This window comes from Bombus pyrosoma, linkage group LG6 (assembly GCF_014825855.1).
Source record: "Bombus pyrosoma isolate SC7728 linkage group LG6, ASM1482585v1, whole genome shotgun sequence".
NCBI lineage: Eukaryota > Metazoa > Arthropoda > Insecta > Hymenoptera > Apidae > Bombus > Bombus pyrosoma.
In genome coordinates, this window is record NC_057775.1 from 3,305,883 (window position 1) to 3,329,028 (window position 23,146).

General features: G+C 36.9%; 5 protein-coding genes and 1 pseudogene across 15 annotated transcripts in view; 3 read left to right on the top strand and 3 right to left on the bottom strand.

The window, feature by feature from the left end:
• Positions 1–180: 180 nt before the first annotated feature.
• LOC122568414 lies at positions 181–1,455 on the bottom strand (annotated as a pseudogene).
• LOC122568512 (solute carrier family 25 member 46-like) lies at positions 1,327–3,818 on the top strand. Its single transcript, XM_043728308.1, has 6 exons — positions 1,327–1,441; positions 1,595–1,990; positions 2,133–2,415; positions 2,570–2,626; positions 2,702–2,978; positions 3,084–3,818. Exons 2-6 carry the CDS (start codon positions 1,822–1,824, stop codon positions 3,510–3,512), a joined length of 1,215 nt encoding a protein of 404 aa, XP_043584243.1. The 5' UTR covers positions 1,327–1,441; positions 1,595–1,821; the 3' UTR covers positions 3,513–3,818.
• Positions 3,819–4,038: 220 nt separating this feature from the next.
• LOC122568508 (ATP-dependent Clp protease ATP-binding subunit clpX-like, mitochondrial) lies at positions 4,039–9,278 on the bottom strand. Of its 7 annotated transcripts, none has more exons than XM_043728297.1 (8): positions 9,149–9,246; positions 8,319–8,633; positions 7,601–7,756; positions 7,308–7,505; positions 7,067–7,215; positions 6,755–6,944; positions 5,640–6,541; positions 4,039–5,523 (listed from the first exon to the last, which is right to left on the bottom strand). In XM_043728297.1, the coding sequence occupies exons 3-8, from the start codon at positions 7,668–7,670 to the stop codon at positions 5,272–5,274; spliced, it is 1,761 nt and encodes a 586-aa protein (XP_043584232.1). In that variant the 5' UTR covers positions 7,671–7,756; positions 8,319–8,633; positions 9,149–9,246; the 3' UTR covers positions 4,039–5,271. The 7 variants fall into 7 exon arrangements, with proteins under 7 accessions (XP_043584232.1, XP_043584231.1, XP_043584234.1 ...); XM_043728296.1 differs by lacking the exon at positions 9,149–9,246 and adding an exon at positions 8,693–9,120; XM_043728299.1 differs by lacking the exon at positions 8,319–8,633 and having other exon boundaries at positions 9,149–9,278.
• A 68-nt stretch (positions 9,279–9,346) lies between these two features.
• On the top strand, positions 9,347–10,950 carry LOC122568511. Its single transcript, XM_043728307.1, has 2 exons — positions 9,347–9,488; positions 9,609–10,950. The coding sequence occupies exons 1-2, from the start codon at positions 9,471–9,473 to the stop codon at positions 10,836–10,838; spliced, it is 1,248 nt and encodes a 415-aa protein (XP_043584242.1). The 5' UTR covers positions 9,347–9,470; the 3' UTR covers positions 10,839–10,950.
• Positions 10,951–12,472: 1,522 nt separating this feature from the next.
• LOC122568506 (elongation factor-like GTPase 1) overlaps positions 12,473–23,146 on the bottom strand; it is a 29,926-nt gene continuing 19,252 nt past the window's right edge. For all 4 annotated transcript variants that reach the window (XM_043728292.1, XM_043728293.1, XM_043728291.1 and 1 more), the window contains 2 exons: positions 13,349–13,536; positions 12,473–12,677 (listed from right to left, as the gene is read on the bottom strand). In XM_043728292.1, the coding sequence (XP_043584227.1) occupies positions 12,489–12,677; positions 13,349–13,536 (377 nt within the window). In that variant the 3' untranslated portion in view covers positions 12,473–12,488. The remainder of the gene's footprint in view (positions 12,678–13,348; positions 13,537–23,146) is intronic.
• LOC122568513 (protein giant-lens) lies at positions 16,928–23,055 on the top strand. 2 transcript variants are annotated; one of them, XM_043728311.1, is made up of 4 exons: positions 16,928–18,455; positions 21,622–21,900; positions 21,983–22,154; positions 22,361–22,556. In XM_043728311.1, the coding sequence occupies exons 1-4, from the start codon at positions 18,147–18,149 to the stop codon at positions 22,408–22,410; spliced, it is 810 nt and encodes a 269-aa protein (XP_043584246.1). In that variant the 5' UTR covers positions 16,928–18,146; the 3' UTR covers positions 22,411–22,556. The 2 variants fall into 2 exon arrangements, with proteins under 2 accessions (XP_043584246.1, XP_043584245.1); XM_043728310.1 differs by having other exon boundaries at positions 16,954–18,455; positions 21,622–21,842; positions 22,361–23,055.

The window sequence follows — 23,146 nt, forward strand, 5'->3', positions numbered from 1 at the left end:
GTAAAAAATTTTACACACGTGATTGTCTATCGAGAAACTTTTCGATACTTACGTATTGGAATTTAATATTCATTAGGATTCACTATTCGCATCTTCGATATTAACTATACGCATAGACGTTCAATGAGAAAAAGTGTTCAAACATAAAATCACAAATTGGTAATTAAAGTAACAAATAAATGCTTGAATCTTGGTTTACTTCTGACTACCGAGACTTTACATTTTTCCATAATTACGTCGTGATTGAATTTTTGGAAGCTCACAATAATTTACCTACTAATAATTGTGAATTCGTTTGTCTCGATATATATACATATAGTAAGTATAATTATGTTCGTCAAAATCTAAGGTCGTCAACAATCCAAGAAACATGGATAAAGACATACTTCGCGTACGTGAATCGTATCTATTCAAAAGCCAGTATAAAAATCTTTCAAGACCTAATCCAAATCCGCCATGAGGGCAAGTTCCGTATTTTCGCTGAAAGAAGATTGATATAAAATGATGTCATTACAAATAGAATCAATGATACCTATCTGATCGGTATACCAATAATATGGTTTTGTGTCTATGTTCGCATAAGAATAGCGTTCCAACAGTTCATCATAGTCCCAAATACGCATCGGAGCTCCAACTATCTCACCAACATTCGGTAAAAGTACATCCACCGATTCTGTAAGACGTTTGTCATCAGCGCAACGTTGCATATAAAATGACTTGATTTCTGCAAGATTTCTTGAAATCTACACGACATTATCGGTTCATTTATTGCATCGGTCATTTTTCTCTCTGGCATTTCTGCAATATCCTATGGATGAAAAATATTATTATTTCTTTTCCCCCTCTTTCTTATGAACACAGATAAAACGAAGAATACAAATTTTATAGCGAAACAATAATCAGATAATTTTCTTCAGTGTACTTCGCCAAACTCATAGAATGTTCCATCATCTATAGTTATATTGTTAATTCGAAGATACTCGGTCGCATCCTTGTAATCCATCCTTTCGAATGGTTTATATGGTATTTTAAAATCAGGATTCAACTCTCGGACTAGATAACTTCGATTTAAACTTTGATTTAAGAACACGATCAACGACATCGCGTATCATATCTTCCATTCGTTCCAATAATTCTTCAAATGTAATAAATGCATATTCTACTTCCACATGTGTATATCTGAAAGTTAAATGTTTTATACGAATTCGATTTATACAATAATTGTTTATCCAAGTGCATATTTTAATAAGACTGCGCTCAGAATATGAAAAACAGCAGAAAAAAAATTCTGCATATTTACTCTGCAAGGTGTCTCTGGATCTGAGATTGTTCTGCTCTATAGGACTGTGCCATACAACATACGTCACCCATTGTTGGAAGGCAAGTTTCCAAATAAAGCTGCGAACTTTGAGTAAAAAATGCTTCTTCTCTAAAACGAAAGGTTAGATTCCCAAAATGATAATGGAATTAGATTAAGAATACAATACAGGATAGAATTATCATATAATCAATATATATATATATATATATATATATATATAGTTGGATTGTGATTGGATTGGGCAATCATATTTGTTTCCTTATGTCATGGTAGGTTGCGTCGTTGTGCTGCGCGATGATCACAGTAGTGGGTACATCATAACATGTATCTGCATACATCCCAACTCTCAACTTTTCAAGCGGAAGTGATACAGATACAGACGGACGTCTTTTTGTAATCGAAGAAAGTGACAAATTGAGCGAATTATATATATGTATATAGTTTTAAGACTATTCAGAAAATGTACAGTTATAATGCTTAAAAAATTACTCTCTTAAACGATGGCGGGATTGGAAAGTTACGAAAGAGTATATCGTGGGAAACCTGTGTCTAAATCTTGGGAAACTGAAAATAATTTTCCATATATTTACCATGGACAAAAGGTTATTCGTCCTTTAGATGTTCCTGTTGTGCATCCTCTAGTCGAAGATAATCCACCTTCCGAAGGAGGTCAGTTTTATTGAAATAAGTATATTTATGCGTAAAATCTATTGAAATATAGCAAAAGTTCTGTTATTGTTTTGCGTGAATAAAGAAACTTTAATCTGAAACTATTGATACAATAAAAGGTGAATAATATTTTGTATTTCAGATCTCACCGTAAAGAAATATATGGTGGCTAGTTGTGGATTAGCAACCTTAATTACAGAAACTCTATTAGTTCATCCCCTTATTGTTCTAAGACGGCAGTGTCAAGTAAATCCTGGATTGAGCAAATATCACATAATACCAATCACTTTGGTACCTGTGGTCATACGTCTCCATCAAACTCAAGGAATAAATACATTATGGAAAGGAATTGGATCGGTGCTGCTTGTAAAAGGGATGTTGTTAGCTATCGAAGATTTCATTTCTAAAATAACGCCATGGCCAAAGTAAGGTGATCCTTATATATACAATAAATGCTTATCTTTCAGTTTCAAATGAGAATAAATGATAGTTTCTTCTTTATTTTCACAATGCTAAATACATAATGTTGATGTTGATGATGATGATGATAAATGATAATGAAATATTTATTAATTTCAGAGAAATAACATGTAATAGTTCACTGAAAGCATTTGGACAACATATCCTTCTTAAATGGTAATAATATATTAGTACATGTCAAATGTTCTTTGGTATGAATACATAACACAAAATTAATAGAAAATATGATAGTATTTCTTTAGGTTTAGTAGCACCATTCTATTCTGCATCATTAGTAGAGACGGTACAATCTGAAATTGCATCTGAAAGCCCTGGCATATTGGATGTTTTTCGAGATGGTGCAATTCGTTTAGTTGAAGTGAGCAACAAAGGCAGACTAATTCCCATTTATTCTCTTCTACCGCCAACAATTGCTTATGGAGTATCTAAATATCTTTTCACTTTAGCTGTTCAAGGAGTTACTAGTCGTATTATGCATATTAGGCAAAAGCAGTCTCAAGAGTTAAGAGTGAGTCTTATATATTGATAATAATTTAAGAAAATATTTACTTTGAAGTAAGTATCGAATTCGTTAAATTACATGCACTGAATGTTATTTGTATGTCTTGTCAAGGGTGCATATAGCAGAGACTTGCTGTCAGAGACTGTTACACAAGATATAGAGTTACAGTCATCATTAGTTTCTACGTTCCTAGCGGAAGCATTATTTTATCCTTGGGAAACGGTGATTCATAGACTTCATCTTCAAGGTACGCGAACCATCATTGACAACTTGGATACAGGTCGTAGCGTGACGCCGCTATTGACGGGATATAGCAGTGCAAGCGACTGTTACAGTACGATTATATCTACCGAGGGACCCCTTGGTCTATATAAAGGATTTGGTGCTCTTGTCTTGGAATTTACAGTAAATGTTATAATAGTGCGGGTTATTAAATGGGCTTTCACAGAATTACGAACAGTACTAGGACCAAAACCAAAATCACGAGAGCCCGTCAATACACGAGAGCCATCTCCACATTGGTACTACAACGACATATAAAACAGCATCAACTTTAGTATTACCTTTTGTGTTATTATATAGACTGTACTATACTTATACATGCATAGGCATGAAATTACTACACTGTAGTGCGTTGGTTATTCTCTTCTTTTGTTATTACCAAATTAGATCAATATTTTAATGCTTTCAGTAATTTTGAACATTTTAATATCTTTTGATTCATTATGGAATAATCAAGCGAATAAAATTTCCAAACTATTGTGTACATGTAATTTATGATACTTAAATATATATATATATATATATATATATATTAACGAGGAATAAAAGAATTTTAGAGTTGCATTATTGTGATTTTCATAGACGTATACATGCAAAAAGTGTATTTATTTCACGAACTTTTTAGAATGATTCATTTCATTTAAAATACTTACGTTATAAGTATTGAAAACACTGTAAAGATGCAAGTTATGAAACTATGCTAACTATGGGAGATATTGTACCAATTCGTTATTATTTTTAGCTCTTAACAATGGAAAAATAAGTGTATCGATACTCTGAAAACTAATATCACACCAGCATTTACTTTCAACATTTGTTTACAACTTTATATGTGTACAATCTTTTTTTTTTTTAACTTGCATCATATATTACACAGCCTTTCATTTACACCTAGTTTTCATATACGTAAAATAAAATGAAACAATCGACGAGAATATATATCTATCGCTAACTAATGCTTAATAATTCTAAATCTTCAGAAAGTACATACTGTTTCAGAAATCTTAATTTCTTTCCCATTTTATTTGATACGTTATCAAAATTGATAATCTCTCTCTCTCTATATATATATAATATTATCTACTCTCAACTTTAAAACTTAAACATAGTTTGTTTAATATGATTTAATATTTCATAAAAAACCTGTTTCCTAAATTCTTGTTCAAGGTGTTTTAATTATTTAAAAATAATCTCAAAATGAAAGAGAGTCGAGACTATTTCATACAATTTTTCAGTTCCAACAAGATGTGTATTTATACATGTGTAACAATATATGATGAATTTGTACTAGCTTCGTGTAATCTTGATCGTATAGTTGTAATTGTTTTGCATATTTTAGTAACTATAATGTAATATATGCGTGAATCATTTACATTGTATATATTACACGATATTGTACAATACCTAAATATTAACAGATGTTATACCCACTAATTGCGTTTTCTATCTGTTACAATAGTATGTAGAACAGAAACTTAGATATTATAATTGTAAAACGCTAAAATATTACACGTTAAATTTATTTTTGCATAGTAGTAGCAGTCCGAGTATCTTTTGCTTTTAATTTATATGATCTCAATCTACTAAAATCACGATAAAATTTCCGTTCACTTTTATAAGTGAAAATTTGTATGTAGGCGTGTGTACACACGCGCGTGTATCTAGAAACAATTCAATAACAAACTTGTTGATATTGTCACGAATTGCTTGAACACAAAGTAAATTGCATACCACAATCGATTTGTTTTATCTGCATCCGTATTGCATGCGATACTAATTAATACAGAATAATTATAATTGCACGGTCTCCTAGTGTTATTTGCATTTCGTTCTTTCTTCTCCTTAATGTTATCGATGTAGTGTAATTTTGTTTTGTTAAAAAAACATAGATTATAATGAACACATATTATTCACAAATTTGTGTTAGATCGAAAGCTATTATCGTAAGATATAGTTTTGAACAATTTTTTCAAGAAATCGATCAGATGTGTGGTAGGTTCTTAGTATAAATTATATGTTAATTGTGTATATGCTGAGCGTGTAATTCCTCCTCGGTGACATCACCTCTTCTGATGTACTGTGGTTTTTCTTGTCCTCGTACACATCCTTCAGTTACGTGGACTGACATTACATCGCTACCTGGCACTTCGAACATGGGCTCCAGAAGCAGTGATTCCATGATAGCTCGCAGCCCTCTTGCGCCAGTTTTCTTCTCCATTGCTAACAACGCTATCGCGTTTAAAGCCTCCGTGGTGAACGTCAATTCTACCTGCAAACACATATACATACATGTAAACAACTCGAGAACGTTAAATTACTACGTACAAATATATGCGTTGAGCAAATCTGATTGTAAGTGGTACGACGAAACGATTTAATTTGTACCTTGTCCATTGAGAATAACATTTGATATTGAGGCACCATGGCATTTTGAGGTTCGGTCAGTATTCTAACAAGCATATCTCTGTCGAGTGTGTGAAACGGTACCAAGACTGGAAATCTGCCAACAAATTCAGGAATCATACCAAAATCAATTAAATCTCTTGCTTCGACTTGTTGTAACAGCAAATCCTTCTCTTTGTTATCTCTTTCCGTAGACGGTGACATGTTCGCAACGTCTGCTAAATTCGCAGCTCTTCTTCCTGGACTCTCAGAAGACGGCGATGCACCAAATCCAAGATACTTTTCGGTTTTACGTCGCAAAATCAATCTATCTAATCCATTGTACGCGCCGGAGGCAACAAATAAAATATTTGTAGTATCGATTTGTAATGTATCTCCGCGTAATTTTCTAGAGCTATTTCTTTCCGGTACGTTCACAATCGTACCCTCTAACATTTTTAACATTCCCTGCTGTACACCTTCTCCGCCAACGTCTCGCAGTTGATGTATGCCGGGAACAGCGCCAATTTTATCAACTTCGTCTAAGAATACGATACCCATTTGCGCTCTGTCCACTACGTAATTTGCATCCTGAAGCAATTTTGCGATAACGCTTTCTATATCTTCACCAACGTACCCTGCTTGTGTCAGCGTCGTGCAATCACAAATAGCAAAAGGTACATCGAGACATTGAGCTATTGTTTGAGCGAGCAACGTTTTCCCGCTACCAGTTGGGCCGAGTAACAAGATGTTACTTTTCTCTAATTTCAATTGATGTTGTTTACTATCAAGAATATCAGATCCAGAGACTGATTGATTTTCTGTTGATTTATACTCGTTTCCTGCAGGATATTGCTGGAATCCAACGCCGAGCGAATTTCCAATAGTTGAAATATGTAGTAAGTCTACGGTATAACAAGGAATGAATGTCATTCGTTAAATGAAATATCTACGTATGCAAATAAATGTTTGGTTGATTAGATTAGAAACAATGTTATTTACACCATATTAGCATAAAATCTATCTAGAACTGAATATTATTTAATTATTCTCAGTCGGACGTGTTATATCATATTTCTATATTGGATTATGTACAAAATGGGGAAACTATTATTTACGTGGTTTAAGACCTCTATGAGTGAAGGGATGATTCAAATCTTGTGTACCACTTGCATTAATAGAACCTTGCATTGAATTCTGCACTGGAAAGTTATTATAGATTCGTTTGTAGTGATTATAAACAGCGACGCTCAAAACTTTTTTAGCATATTCTTGACCTACAACATGTTTGTTTAGGTACTCAAAAATCTGAAAATACCGATACATATTAATACCTGTCATAATAACTTATTGTACAATAATATACAAAGTTCTTTGTTGTTTAGAATAGTAATACTAGCCTATAACATATTATCATAGAAAATCATTACCTTCTTTGGTGGTGGCGGTGGTTTTCTATAAAATCCTTGTTTTGTATCATCTGGTCTTAAAGCTTCTTTAAGGCTTCTTTTTGAATCTACCTCCGATAGAACGACAAAAAAGTGATGACATTTCTCGCACTTGACAAACCTTGTTGATGCTGACCAAAAATATGTTTTTATACCATAGATAACTCTAGATCATCTCTATAGTTATCTCATGCAGAAAACCATTCAAGTATTATTCACTTACACACAAAAGTTTCTACGTGTGTACAAGGATCACCACATTTTGGACATGTAAGAGTATTTTTCTTCCCACCGCCATTTCCAGCGGATGACGCGCTACTATTAGTATCTTTACCAGGTGGAGTAGGTTCGGAGGGTGCTTTTCCCAAAGCGGTACCAACTGTCAACGATCTAATCACAGCTACTCTTACGATTTTGTGAACTAATACAGAAAGAAATAATCATTTATATTCAAGCCAGGCTAAACAATCGATAATACATAGTACTCAAGTGTAGTATAGATTAAGCTAGACTAACCATGATTTGCCACATGATTTGAAGATGCAATGCGGCTGGCATTGGTTAAGCAGCAACGAACGCAGCTCATCTTTGTTCGTTTTTATTACGCAAACAAAATGTGGAAAGGAAAGAAAGTGGTTCTGCATTAATTATCAGGCTCACTTGAGATAAAATCTATGTAAAAACGAAAGATATTAAAACGAGACAGATTGAGTTTTTTTTTAAAGGAAAATTGAAATCAGAAATTAGAAAAAGTCAATTAATGTAATCGAAGATATTAAACGTATTATACGTGCAAATAATATAATTTTGTACATTAACAATTTGTACAACAGATCACGGAGGATTGAATGTGAAGTAGAAGGAGACATTATAGATGAAAAATATAAACTATATATACATATGTATGTATATATATATATATATAAAATTGGACAGAGTTACCCAAATAGCATGAAATCTATATATGTATAAAAATTGTATGCTTCTTTCATTGAATGACGAACAATAAGAATAATCATTATGATAAAAAAAAAAAAAGAAAAAAAGAAAAGAAAAAAAGAGTACAAAAGAAACATTAATAATAGTATCAGTTGATCTATTTGAACGACGAAATTGTAATTGTGATGTATGCAAAATAGGAAAGCAAAATACGAACACAGAGGCAATGTCAATGTAAAAATAAACAGTGACAACTTGTAGTTAACGAAAGTACTAAAATATCGGAGATACTAACCTGACAAATAAACACTAATGCATAAACAGTTTCTTATTATTCATAATTTATTCATCTCTTCCACGAAACATATGTAGAAAATCCAATAATCCAAAAAATCTTGTGTCAATTGGTTACCGCGAATGGAACAAGGAAAGAAATTAATCTATAAACACGACTGTCTGACATATCGCGTTACAAGGTGCAATAATCGCTTGAAGCATGATTCAAGGTCATTTGTTGACTGTCTTCCGAAACTTTCCGATGTTATTATATTTACTTTGTTAAAATTCGCTTGAAAACAATGTTCAATTTACCTCCATGTCAATGAAATATCTAGAAACCATCGACCAAAATATTGAAGAATTATATGGTATGATCTTGTACACACGTACCTATATACGTGGCGAATATAGCATATATTCAGTCTATCACGGTCGTGATAAACTCTCTGACTGATGGATGATATACGCTGTTTCCAATTACTCAAACGAACGATTGTTCTATACCAAATCGTTCGCTTTCTTCCTCGAATGGGACTATTTTTTCATATATTTACTGTTAGATTTCTTGATAAAAGTTTATCAATGTTCTTAACGCGAGCACACACTACACACAATGACGTTTTTACGAAATAACGAAACGTCAGTACGTCTGTACATATGGTCACTCGAGGGCGCTTAATATCTTCTGTGTACGTATCACTGCTTATACGTACATAAACATATCCAAGTAGTTACGTACTTGGTAGAAAATATTAAACGCGTATCAATAATTATAGTTCTATTTACCTTGAAGTTAATTGTGATAAATTTTTCAAATAATTCTAACCAATCGTAAATTTAGCTCACCGATTCTTTCCTATGCTCATTTTCTTCCTTCATCCTCACCCCTCCTCTTTTTCTGCCATTTTTGTTTTCGGTTAAAAAAGCGTATAGTTCGCTTTTCCTCACTGCAACTTGAACTGTAATAGGTTACGTTTTAACGCGTGCATATATATGTCATCTAGTATTGTGTACCGTAGTACCGTGTAAAAAGAGACAAAAGACGATCTAAAAAGAGTGCATTGTTTGTTCCGTGCTACGCTTTATTGCTACGTTGGTACTAATTGCAATTGTACCTAAATATTCAATATTTGGGTACAATTGTTCTCAAACGTATAACACAAAAAGGATGGAAATAAATAACGAGGTACGTCATTAACATGCTTTTAATACAGAATTGATCTGTTAAAATTCATAAGCAAACGATTGTTTTTAATTATTTTGCATCGTATAACGGTGCTTTAATAATCTGTTATTAATTTTCTAGATTGTTCTATTAAGACAATGCATTCGTCAGGCCCGTATCTGTGTAATAAATAAACTGATCAGAGAAGCGAAAAGGTTACGCAGTGGTAACGGTAGTGAAAAACAATTGGAAAAAAATAAGAATAAGGCGGATAAACTTTTAAGGGAAGTATTTGCGTTAAAAGGTATTAAAGACGATGAGATATCAAAATTCGGAATTACTAAGTTTAAATGCCTGCAAGACATATTACAAAACACACACACTGACGATGGAACTCGGGCTATGGCGAAAGTTGTTCGTTACAAGTCCTTAAGTTCGAAAATAATAGAATTTCAGGAAAAGTTTCCAGACTACAGTGAACATATTTCGTTGAGGAAACAGAGGTGTTCGTCGAAAAGAAAAGGACATTGTGTTACAGATGTACTAAAAAAGCATTCGAACCAATTACAATGTGATACAAACAACACTGTAGAAAAAGTGTACGAAGGGAACACAAAAATTGCAGGTGATGTTACATCTTCCACTGATGTACCTTGTGAAAAAGGAAGGAAGGTTAATGGAGAATGTAGAAGATTATCGGAAGGAAGGGAATTGAATACAGAATCTAAGGACGATGGAGGTAATCCAAGGAGGATATTAAAAATGCAAGATGTAGAGATAGACTCTAGGACTGACCAAAGTTCTAAGACTGTCACTAAAGTCATTAGCAACGAGGCCATTGTTAAACCATTCATGGAAGTTTTGCAACAAAAAGAAGAAGAAACTGGCAAATACAAGGAAACTAAAAGTCAGCAGTGTTGTAACGAAGCAGTGGAATCATTAAAAAACACAGATGATTTTTTTTTACCTAGAAATAAAGTAACCTTGCGTTCAAGCGATACTCTGTTTTCTAAAGAGGTAAACACTAGCGGTCAACATCATATTAGTCGTGATATATTTAAGTTGCGCGAAATTAAAGAGAAAAAGTATAAACTGTATAACGAAAAAACATACAAAGAGAGAAAGGAGGGTAGAGGACGAAAAATGAATTGTGCAAATATCTTTCATGATCAAAGTGGCGTAACAGAGAGAAGCGATACACATTGGAAGCGAAATAAGAGAGATACGCAAGTTAAAGAAGAGGAGAAAATTAATAAAATAATTTATCCAGAATATGAAAATCTACATCCTTCCTGGATCGCAAAGAAGAAGCAACAAGATATTATGAAACAGGGGTTTCAAGGGAAAAAGATTAAATTTGATGAGAACTAAATAACGACTTTCGACATCTCTATTAAATACATATTTGTCGTATAATTTTCGAAATGAAGGGACAACGTTATGTTAGTTTTAATAAACGGTGATCGATATATTGAGAAGGAAAGTTGTAGTTGAATATTTTAAAGTGAAATTGACATCAATCGCAAACACAATGAATGCAGCTAAAAATGATTGTCAAGTCATTAATAACCGAAAGATTTTACTCTTGTTTTTATTCAATTAATCTCATTTCAATAATCAGTATAGAAAATGGATATCGGTATACGCATGGGATCATATTATGGTTGAAAGTGTGTATTTTAAGTTCAGATATACATAATGTGCGTCCAGCGCTTAAACCCCCCCCCCCCCCTCGCCTCTCTCTCTCTCTCCCTCTCAAGCTAATATTGCTCCTTTCCCAAGCAAATATTGTTCCTTTCTTTTCTTGATACCTTGTTCATTCGTTGCCCCAACATACTGTACGTCGTAGTACCGTATGCCGTACTATATACCAATCACAAAAACATAAGAGAATCGTATCAACAGAGTTCAATGGAATTAACTTAAAGTATTTGTAACGTAGATTGACTTTCGTATAATTTTCTTTGAAACTTTAACGATACGTTATTTAATTATATTATCTATATACGATTCTATTTTTAAACAGCCTGGCCTTATCGAAATAGAAATATTCAAATTTGAAAGTTTTATCTCATAATCGCTGTAGTAAGCCGCTGCAAGCATGACTTTTCGATTAAGTAGAGAAAAATCGTTGTTAAAAAAAATTGTTAAAAAGCTAATATGTTGCGTGAAATAACTAGAAGAAGGTTTCTTTAAAGAAAACTTTAGCCTGCACCTCGCTGCTCTCGAAAAAAAGCAAAAATAAAAGTGAAATATGTAATACCGGTAATCTCGGCGTTTGAAATGCCATATATATGTAATTGTAACGTGAAGTTGCAATTATGTCGATTTCTGAATTGTTTGTTAATGTGCGCGCGTAGAAAATATAAATTGCTAAAGAATTTCTTCCTAGGGGGAGGAAAATGTCAGACATGCGCGAAGAATATGATTTTTACGTCTCAGCGTGTTTGACTCTTGAAGGATATTCGCGCTATAAACACCTTAATGAGCACGCGTGCAAGACAATCGAATTTAACATCAATTTAATACTAATTACTTTTTCATCTTTTTTCAGGTTCTAATACATACAATGCAATATTTCTGCACTGTAGTCGTGCCTGCGCGTTTCTATCGCTTCTTTTTGCTACAGCTATTCAGAAAAATATATTCAATGCACATTATTTTGTCCAAGTAGCGTAGTTCTTACACTATCGTAAAACTGGTCTGAAACTTTTTGACCTGACTGGTCTTTTTCTATCATTTTGAGCATCTATTTAAGTTGTATTATTTAAGGTGTTCAACACTTCATACAGTTTGTTTCAATATACATATGTAGTTCTCGATATTTTTTTATTCGGCTGTTTGACTTGATGATGGCGAGAAGTTGAATTTTTGTAAATTAATTTTAATATGGAAATGTTAGGATATTTAGGAACGTAACGTGCTGGATCGCGCGTACGACGAATGGTACACAAACTGAGTGGGAAGTAGTATGACAGAGGTACATAGAGTATAGAGGGTTTCAGTATTATTTATCCAGTATTATTTATTCTTGGATAGAGTGCGTTGTTTTTCCGCGTGCATAACCAGTTGAGAATCCACAGGTAAACCTTTACGTCGACGGACTGCATCTATATATTTTTTAGCTCTGTTCTCGCTATCTGCTTTGTCACCAAAGTGTAGGTACTCCTCGTCCGTGGAAGGCGTCCAATAAGGGTCTTGCTCGATAACCTATTATTAAAAAAAAAAAAAAAAAAAAAAAAAAAAAAAAAAAAAAAAAAAAAAAAAACCTATTATATCAAAATTGCAATGTAAAGCACGGAAATAGTTTTGTTTCTTAACGAGATACATGTATGTACACATGTCATTTTACGTTGTAGATTGCTATTTAACGCGATGAGTAACGTGTATGGTGTTAAGACAAGCGAAAGTATGCTGCTGCAATTAGGACGCTGTACTTTAAGGCATACAAAACTTGTCCACTAAATAACATGTTTAACATGTTAATTAATTGCACTAAGTTAATTAATTACAATAGATCCCAAGATTTCTATCAAATGGTAGAACAACAGCAACACGAAGTAATCGAATAAAACTTTAAATTATTTACATTCATTTATCAGCATATTGTTTGTGAAATAGCTAGTAGAACAATATAGACAAACAAATGAACGCGTGTTTACGAGAGAAAAGAGAGGATCACTTTGATTCGTTGGGATAATTAATAATTGATTAACCATGATATAACTCTATAACCTATCAGATATATATATATATAAACCGATCAGACGGATTTCCATCGTCAGTAATAATTGAACGACGCGAATGGAATAACGCGACGAAGAAACACGGGAAACCATCGAGATATTGTCTGCGTGTTCTCTTTATATGGAAAAACTTGCCTCCCAATGACTGAAAACCAGTTGAGGACTAGCCAGCCCGGATGTCTGTGTTCGCAGTTCTCTGGCAAGTTGAAAGCTCTCTGGCACAGGTAAAGTCGCGAGTACGCGAAATTGTCCACCGAATCCGAGAGCACTTTCCGCGGCAACTACACGGCCTTGTCTCTTTCCAAATGCTGCATACAGTTTCCCTGAAGCAAAATCAAACCTATTAAGAGCTACGCATGTATTATAGAATTCATTCGCAGAGAATAATTTAGTTCGGTAGCTTGTGGCGAGAGAAAATGTTCTGGGTATACAGGTTTGATAGACGTGAAAAAGGTTCAGATCGATAGTAATGGAAAAGTATTACCACCGAGAAACTTGATGGTCATTCGTTTAAAATTTGATTTCCGATTTTTCTGCCAGATTACTTCGATTTATAGAAAAATGGAATATGGCGGCGAGTCATTGATAATAGTGTTATTTATTGAAAGGATCTTCTTTCTGCTTTTATGGGAATAAAAACGGTTGATAAGGAAAGGAAATTAATAAATGAGAAATATGGCTACGTCGGTGGATACCGTTCCATCGCTAGAATCGTGTGATTTTTTTGTCTGTTTGTCGATCGACATTCTTCCCTAGGAGGGTGACGACGTAGTTGCACTGCATTAAAAGTCGCAGCAAGGAGCATAGTTTCCGGTCGTAGGTTGCGGCACCTGCACTCACCTGCCCTCTTCCATCCTTCTTTCATCGCCGGTACATGCAAGAATCTGGCGTATCTCCCCTTTTTTTACCTACTCGTAACGTTACGATCTCACCGTATACACATGCATGGACACCAATACGCTGCGCGCCCTCTCTCTCTCTCACACACACACACACACTACCATGCCGCAATCTCACTGTTGAGAGTTGAGAGTTTCACCTCTAACTAACTATACGTCCAACTCTACGATTCCCCTCTGCGACTTTTATCTCGATGCTCTACTCTTTCAGTCCCACCTTGCTCTCAAACTCCTCGCCGAATCGTAACCGAGTCTCGTTCCCCTCTTCGATAGCAAGAATTCATTCATGCCACATACAGTGGTTCTCCGAACGAAGAGAGCCAACTTGTTGAAACGTTACGATGAATATTGTTGCTCGTTAAATATGAAATCCACACGAAATAAAACGTTGTCTTTAAAATCTAACGTGTATCGTTTAAGCCTTGAAAGATTGTACATAAAGTCATAGCGATTAAACAAACAATATAAAGACTATAGAGCAAAACATTCAAATTTAGCTTTTAGTAGATACGAGATTATCACGTAGCGTGTAATTTATTTACGCTGTAATTCACTCGTTAAGATTATACGTTACGATTAAATAATATTTATAATAAAGTAATCTGTTGTGAAATATATGTAAAAGTTGAGGGAATAAGATAAAAATAAAGTAGGCATGAGACGAGACGAGACACGATCAAATCGGATCAAATCGGATCAAATCGGATCAAATCGGATCGGATCGGATCGGATCGGATCGGATCGGATCGGATCGGATCGAAGCGGAACGGAGCGAATTGGATCTCATTTCTATCTGTTTTCACAAATAAGGGGAGAGTAAGACTAACGCAATGCAGGTGGATAGAGAAAGAAGAAGAAGGAGGAGAATAAAGAGCAGTAGAAGAAAAGAAAAAAGGTACGAGTGAATGGATTGCGGCGTCGATCAATGAAACAGCGATTCTCAAACTCACGATCAGAACTTTGGAAAATCTGTTACGATTTTAGCATATCATCTGTTGTTTCCGAGTAATACAGCGTCAGGTCATTAACGTAATTGCGGGCTTTTAATTACGAGACAAGAAGATATAAAAGTTGAAGATCGACGTTTTAGTACGGTAGAAATATTAGGTGTACAATGTCGTGATCCTTCGAACGAAAAAATCCACGAGTTTGTTTGAAAGTAAAGATTTGCTCGAAAGAAATATCCAGCTGACGGAAAATTCAGGTGTACACCAAGGATACGCGCAATCCGTACTAAACATAGATGCGTATCAGCTGTCTCTTTCTTATTGTGCTAGGAGAAATTTGGTTGGCGAGTGTAGATATTTTCGCGTGGCAAACCGCGTAACGAAATATTTAGGAAAAAGAAAGATACTCGATGGGCGCAGGTGCAGAGTATCGAAAGGTGGATGGTTCGGGCTATAACAGCGAAGAAAAGCGAAAAAAGAACGGTCGAAATATAGCGGCGAAGCGAAAGTAGGTGGAAAGCTTTTGCCATTTAACAGGCGAGTTCGAGTATTTGAATATTATCATCTTTAGAATATTATTGTACGTATAATCGCGTGGATCGCGTGGATCGCGTGGATCGCGCGAACCACCGCCTACAGACTATACGTGTGTAAAAGTACCTACTTGCTAGGTAGGTAGGTAAGCTGCACCGATTATCTGTTTCGATCTGTCACCTCTTCCCTTCAATATTTCCACGTACAACATAGACTATTTTCTTTTTATTTTCACGTTTACATCGTGTTCGAAATTTTGATATGAACGGTATTCCAAGAATTACCTAATTTTATCGGGTTACTTGCATTTCCGAAACTTTCCAAACGGCTCCAGGATGCAATATACTTTTACTTATTTGATAATCAATTATAGCTTATTTCGATTGGCAAACTAGAGCCTAATCATTTAAATTTCATCATTTTTCCACGGCTAGATAATCTTTCTCTTCTTTTAGAAAAATCTATCGTTTCTAGATACTTGGAAATATGAGAAATAAGAAAAAGAACTTGAAAAAATACGCGTTGACAGTTTTTCACCTGTTTACATATTTACGTAGATGTGCAATTGAGAATTCTTCTCGTACGAATCGAAGATACGTCGCGTAAGATGAGTAGCAAACGTATAGACATTGAAAGCTACTTTTCTTCTTTGATATTCACCTAGCTGACGGCCAAACATCAACGAAGGTAAGGAAAAGCATAATAAAATACCCGAATCACATTACGAAAGAGACCCTAATACGTCGAATTGAATAATGGACGGAAAATTCGAAAGAAAATATCATTAAAATATAAACGTATAACGGGGAATAGATGATAGGTAGATATCGGTAAAATAATAAGATTGGAGGAATAAACGTGACTAAAAATAACAATCGATTTAAAAAAGAAGAGAAGAATTAAAAAACAATCAAAGATGAAGAGGCGAAAAGGATACAAATGAGGAGCATAAATTTGGACAGAATGAAGCAAATATAAAATAAAAATATAATATAAGAGGAAAGGAAACTAGAGGGCAAAACAGAAAATGTCTAATTGTAAGTAAGGATACAAGGAAAGAAGGGAGCCAGTGAAATGGAGCGAAGTGGAGCGAAGTGGAGCGAAGTGGAGCAAAGTGGAGCAAAGTGGAGCGAAGTGGAGTGGAGTGGAGCGAAGTGGAGTGGAGTGGAGTGGAGTGGAGTGGAGTGGAGTGGAGTGGAGTGGAGTGGAGTGGAGTGGAGTAGATTGGACTAGAGGGAAGCAGTGTGGTGGAGGAACGAAAAGAGGGGAATAGAGTGGATTGGAGTAGTTTGGAGTAGAGTGGAGTGGAGTGGAGTGGAATGGAATGGAGTGACGCGGAGAAGAGTAGAATGGAGTGGGGTAGAGTGGAGTGGAATGGAATGGAGTGGAAAAAGAAGAGCAGAGAAGGGGGACTCATTCATGTTTTGCCTCTAGCTGTTACAAGTCCAGTCGAACGAATAGTATACGCTTGTGCAGCACGAATGTTGCGAGCCGTTTAACCTCGGACTAAATCGAATCGCATTGCAAAACGTAAATCACGTCAACAACGCAAGCCGTAAGACGCAAGACGTAGGACGCAAGACGTAGGATGCAAGACGTAGGACGCAAGACGTAGGACGCAAGACGTAGGACGCAAGACGCAAGACGTAGGACGTAGGACGTAGAACGTAGGACGTAGGACGTATGATAAAGAAGATAGAACGTGGAGAACGCAAGGACACAAAAAATACAGTGCGAGATAGAGCGTGTGTAGCGATCGAGTAGAACGTAATTGTTTGGGAGAGCGTGCAACGTCAGCCACGTTGCTGTTCACTGCCGGTGAATGTGTTTTCTCATTGAGTGCGATAACACCAAGAACCGGAAAATTCAGTATCACGTTCGAAAGAACGAGCTAGATTCGAAGCTCTGTTTGGATTCGTTGGATGGGCAACCGCGATGCAACCTTTGCAAAGTGTTCCGAAAAAGTTTTGCAAAGTTTTGTAAAGTGATGTTTAGTTTCTGATCGTTATAAGAGCGAACGTATCGAACGATTTCGTTCTTCTATGGATTTTACTGTTACGTTATGTATCCAGCGTCGATAAACGAAGCCGACAAGTATATATATTGACTAATTTGTGCGATCAAGTTGAAAGCTGTAAGAAACAAGTTGAAAGCTCTAGAAAGAATCAACGATATCCGAGTATCTTTTATCTTTGAAAGTATTATTAAATTCTACGATATTCGGTATCTAGAGTATCGTTGGGTTTATTAGAACGGCATAAGAAAGGACGAGAGTCAACTGGTCGTTCGATAGACGGTAGATAGTGGTCGAATGGATAGTACTGTATGCATAGATGGACGATGGAGAAGGAATAATACTTGCGACGAACAGTAGTGCTGCTACTAATATAGCTGCTAGTGATATATGAACGCGTATGTAAATTTACACGCATATGCTGTTCCTCGTATCCGAATGTATTGCGTCGTTAATGCTGCTATCTTGATTTCTCATTTTCGATTCTATTCGATAATCGGCAACTGCATTGTTTACATCGTGGTCTGGATATTTATTGGATGATCGGTGATCGTCGCGAGAGTCAGGAAGGATCGCGTGCGCGCGAAAGGATGGCCGATTTGATCTGTTTTTTGCTAGCAATGTTCGGGCAATTGCTCGTTCGCGAGAGCAAGGGTAGTCTCCTTGGCATAGAGCTCGATGAAACCGGTGAAAAATTTCTCAACGAGTATTTGTCTCTCGATGATGGCAAGCATCTCGCCGAGTTACAGGAGTTTGAAGATACAGCGATCGAACTCGATTTGATCGATCAGAAAAAGAAACATCGACCGATGTTACATCAACCGCCCAGGGTGCTCTACCAAATCGGGGTAAGTTGTCGTCGTAAATTGTCGAATCACGACGTTATACATCATATCGAGAGATAGATGTTGTATCGATTCCGATCGATTCTCCTTATCGTCCCTTTCATCGCTTGTCTGTTACGAATTATTACATCGTTACCGCGTAACCGTCGTTGACGTCTCTGTTCGTTTCATTCGTCGGGCATGTTATTCTTAATAAGCAAGCTGCGCAATCGCTTGACTAATTGTTTTCAAATCAGTAGCAACACGGTAATTACTACGATACGTGCAACATCTACGGCATCCGTAACACAGAAACGATAACGCACGAGAAATATTTGTCATCCAATTCGTTTCGTCACTGATACCGAGATATCGAAATATTTTATTATATATAGTTCTATTATAAATGTTCCGTTTCTGTTTATCGTTGCTCAACGTTGATGGATTAATTGTTTTTGAAAGATGAAAATACAAACACAAGAGTATGCCAGGCCGAGATTTTAGCATTTAAAGTAATCTTATTTATTCTATACTGGTTCTTTCAGTATTCCGCTATTCTCGTGTTCTCGTCATCCTGCAATGTAAACTAATGACGGCAGAAATTTCTATGCCTGGTTAATCGCTTGAATAGCGATATATAAACGAACAACCATACGTAAAATTTCATAGAAGTAATGCAGGTCGATAGGCAAGGATGTTGTAAGCGGCATCTTCCGATTGATCGCTTCGTGTAGTACTCTTTGCATCATTTGCTGTAACGCGTGCTGATACATACCCAAACGCATATATCCGTACGTGTACGCGTATATATGGAAGCGCGCGAGCACAAGCGTACGCACACGCGTGCCAGCCGCGTGGGACTACAACTATAGCTCGAGAACCAGGTGTCATTTTCACTGCGGCTATGAGAGAAGCGAGAGACGCGTGAGAATTTCCGGATGGAACGCACAGCCTTTCCGGTCTCCCTATTATCCCATTTTAGTTTGCAGCCACCGAAGGTTTTAATACGTACGATCTTCTGGGAACGTTGAGACGAAGAGGCAAGGTGGGAGGGGGGGGGCAGAAGGAAGAGAAGGGAATATGGGAGAACGGAAGGGACTCGCAACTCACAATCGGTAACGAGAAGCTAGTACGAGGAGTGGGAAAAGTGAAGGATCATTTTAAACGAGACTTGGTTGGCCGATATATTATTATTATTATTATTATTATTATTATTATTATTAATATACCAACGATCGATCGATCTCGTATCTAGCATCGTTATCGTAAAAATTCAAAATAGAAAGATTAACAGCTTCGATGTCTTTTAATATTCCTCCAACTGTTTGATTGTCGTTGTTCTTGTTATTCTTCTCGATTTTGTTCTTATTATTCTTGTTATTATCGTCGAAGCAAAGAGAAATGAAAATTCAAAATTTAATCATCGTGTTTCGCTATCCTCGATCTTATATTTAAATGCGATGATGCTTTCAAGCATAAAGGCTAGCGAGGAAGAGAACGAACGGGGGGGGGAGCGGCCGAGAGATAGAGAGAGAGAAAGAGAGAGAAAGTGAATGGGGGGGGGGGTGCAGAGGAGAAGGAAGAGGGGCAGAAAGCAGAAGCGCAGACTGGCAAAGGTCTAACAATAAGAAAGGGTATTTGAGAAGAAGTTTAACTTAGGTGCTCGAGCAGCACGTAGATTGCAAGCGACGAGTCGACAGGACGTACGTGATTGCCTCATTCAGCGGATTGACCGACGCAGTTTGAATAGCGTAGTTAGACCAGATGTCTATTCTTCGACAGAGAGGGGAGACACATACCTCTTGACCATGTTACACAGAACTTCCTTTGCTCGATCGTTTTCTCTCTTTCGCGCACGTGCTCGTATATTCCTCTCTCAGTCGCGCACAATCCCCTCTATTTTCTTCGATTCACTTTTGATCCCAGTTAAAACAACCGCCGAATCGTGTAATTAGCTCGAATCGATTTACCAATATTTCGATTAACACAAGTACGTGGAACGGTAACGATACAATAGAAAGACACATTATTCGATGTATTTCGATAGTTTCGATGTATGTATGTATGTTCAAGTACCTATACAAATGGGAAATTAAACTTTAAGAGGCATTTCTTTTTAAAAGCTCGCAGAGTATCTGTTTGCATAAATGTTTATGACAAAGAAGGGAAGCAATTTTAAACTGAATCTCGAGGTCAACTTAACCACCTTAAAGCTAAACGAGTGACGTAGATTTCTAATCTTTTGAAATAGCAACGAGTTGAACGCGATACGATTAATTAATTACGATTGATCCGTCAAATCGTGGAGCGAACGGTTTAACCTGATACCAAACAGATAAATAGGTAAATAGATTTAACGATTTCTTGATCGTAACGCAGTTACGTCTCGGTATACGATTAAGCAGCATACCCGTTTAGTTTAGCGTTTAATCTTAATTGACCAATCGATCGTCTACCGACCAATAAAACGAACAGGGAGAAACGTTAAATTATAATTATTGAGCAAAGTATCGGGAATAGTATTTCCGATTCTTTATCCCTATACAGTGTAGGATATACGGTACACGGTACACGGTACACGGTACACGGTACACGGTACACGGTACACGGTATACGGTATAGGCCATACGCGACGCGTTTCCTTGCGAAGCGGGGTCAAGCTGAGAACGGTACGCAGCAACCGTGATCCGCTATCGATCGTGCTGTTGCTTTTATTAGTGTTCGTTTCAAAGGACTAACGGATCTCGGTGTTGTTTTTCGTTCGTTCGGTCGAATAACTCTTACCGTTCGAGGACTAGTGCTTAAAATCGAGCGTAGAGATTAGAGTGAACGACCAATTGGACATAAAACAATTGGATCGAATTATTTCTTTGTTAGGAAAGTGCATGCTATACGTATTACGTACGATAAAACGGAATGACAAGCGATCGAATCCTTTTACTTTTCACTTTTCACGCTAGCAATCAATGGTAAGTGATAATTTGCATGATTGAAAAAATGTAAAAAGGACGACTTACCAACGAGTGGGCTAGATTCGTGAAGTGAAAGAGGGAAAGGGGAAGGGAAAAAGCAGAAGATGGGGCGAACTGACCGCGAACAAAGAATAGCATGCACGTCGAACAGACAGAGAAGCGCAAGGGTGAAAAGAAGCGTTGCTCTCGATGCGTGTTTGTTAATTTTGACTTTTTAGGACAGCGAAGACGAATTGCCCGAGTGTTTGGACCGAAGCGAAGTTTGCAGCAAGGTGGATTTATACGGATCACCCTGGGTCGAGAGACAATGTCGTTGCCCGGATGGTCGTACCTGCCCTAGCAGTTTGCACGGAGACGACGGACACACGATTGTCGATAAAACACGGCAGTACAAGCTTTGCGAGCCGGTGAAACGTCTACCCATCTGTCGTTACTTCAAGTTAGTCGCGATCGTCCGTCTAATCGAGAGTATATATCAAGTAGCGGAACGATCAAACGTACCGATTCGCGAATGTTTTACGTGTCCGCTAGAGTTATTACGCGCGTGTTGTGCACAAGATGGCCGTTTTCTGTTTACAGAGACGTCACCTGGACTTTAGCTCCTGGAGGGGGCCCAGCGAACGCGACGGTTCAGCGAGTTTATTGCCGATGTCGGCCAGGCAGCGTACCTTATCTAGTTCGAAGACAGGCTTACAGGTCTGCGGAGGGAAGCCCAGGTTTTATATACGCATTCGCCTGTTCTCCGCAAAGCGTAAGTTTTCTCGTTTACTTGTACGTCCGCGACCGCATTCTCGTTCACTAATATATTTGTACCATGTATTCGATTATGTATATGGAATCGTTGGAATCATCGTTGCGTACGTTGAAAGGTTGAGAGTGATACTCGCGGAGCGAATCGTAGGAAAGGTGAAAGGCGAGCAACCGAGTCGATCGTTACGAATAAAATTGATATTTCAGAGACTACGTTGTCAGCACAAGGAACCTTGCCGACTGTTCACCGTACGTAAGAGACGCAGCTCGCAACTCGAAGAGGTGAATGCATCGCCTCTTTGCCAGTGTCCAAAAGGTCATCGATGTCCAAGGAGACACACCGATCCAGGATCGCTGCCAGCGAGATCTTACTCCGGCATCTTGGAGATTAAAACGTACAGCGGATACTGCGTACCTTCGCAATCGCATCATTCCGAAGCGGTTTATAACGTGTGACTAGCAGCAGTTTCAAAGGTGTCGCGCTAACCAACGATTGCACTCGCTTGTATTACGAAATGAGGGAAAAGTTGAATTTGTGATATTTGCGGTCGTATGTGCATAGTCGAATTCGAAAACTTTCAAAGCGTTCTCTAGACTCTAACGAGCACGAACAGAAGCCGATCTTTGCTTCGAGATACCGATAAAACTGTTACTAGGTAAAATTACTAGTGGTCGTCGCCTCGACTGATTTCCGTTTGTTCGGAGTTTTAAATATAAGTTTACCGTCCATTCGTAGAAACCTATGAAACGTATTAAAAGTTGAAACTTGCAACACGTAGTAGTAGTAGTAGTAGTAGTAGTAGTAGTAGTAGTAGTAGTAGTAGTAGTAGTAGTAGTAGTAGTAGTGGTGGTAGTAGTAGTGGTAGTAGTAGTGGTAGTGGTAGTAGTAGTGGTAGTAGTAGTAGTAGTGGTAGTGGTAGTGGTGGTAGTAGTGGTGGTAGTAGTAGTGGTGGTAGTAGTAGTAGTAGTAGTAGTATTAGTAGTAGTATAGTG

What these genes read in the sequence shown, in the direction of transcription:
- LOC122568513 (XM_043728310.1), top strand. Translation starts at nt 18,147, where the DNA reads ATGATCGGTGATCGTCGCGAGAGTCAGGAAGGATCGCGTGCGCGCGAA. An exon ending in GGGTGCTCTACCAAATCGGG is followed by an intron (nt 18,456 to 21,621) that starts GTAAGTTGTCGT and finishes TTGACTTTTTAG; the next exon opens with GACAGCGAAGACGAATTGCC. An exon ending in CCCATCTGTCGTTACTTCAA is followed by an intron (nt 21,843 to 21,982) that starts GTTAGTCGCGAT and finishes TTCTGTTTACAG; the next exon opens with AGACGTCACCTGGACTTTAG.
- LOC122568512 (XM_043728308.1), top strand. Translation starts at nt 1,822, where the DNA reads ATGGCGGGATTGGAAAGTTACGAAAGAGTATATCGTGGGAAACCTGTG. An exon ending in TAATCCACCTTCCGAAGGAG is followed by an intron (nt 1,991 to 2,132) that starts GTCAGTTTTATT and finishes TTTGTATTTCAG; the next exon opens with ATCTCACCGTAAAGAAATAT. An exon ending in AAAATAACGCCATGGCCAAA is followed by an intron (nt 2,416 to 2,569) that starts GTAAGGTGATCC and finishes TATTAATTTCAG; the next exon opens with AGAAATAACATGTAATAGTT.
- LOC122568508 (XM_043728299.1), bottom strand. Translation starts at nt 7,670, where the DNA reads ATGAGCTGCGTTCGTTGCTGCTTAACCAATGCCAGCCGCATTGCATCT. An exon ending in ACACGTAGAAACTTTTGTGT is followed by an intron (nt 7,216 to 7,307) that starts GTAAGTGAATAA and finishes ATTTTTGGTCAG; the next exon opens with CATCAACAAGGTTTGTCAAG. An exon ending in TCATAGAGGTCTTAAACCAC is followed by an intron (nt 6,542 to 6,754) that starts GTAAATAATAGT and finishes GTTATACCGTAG; the next exon opens with ACTTACTACATATTTCAACT.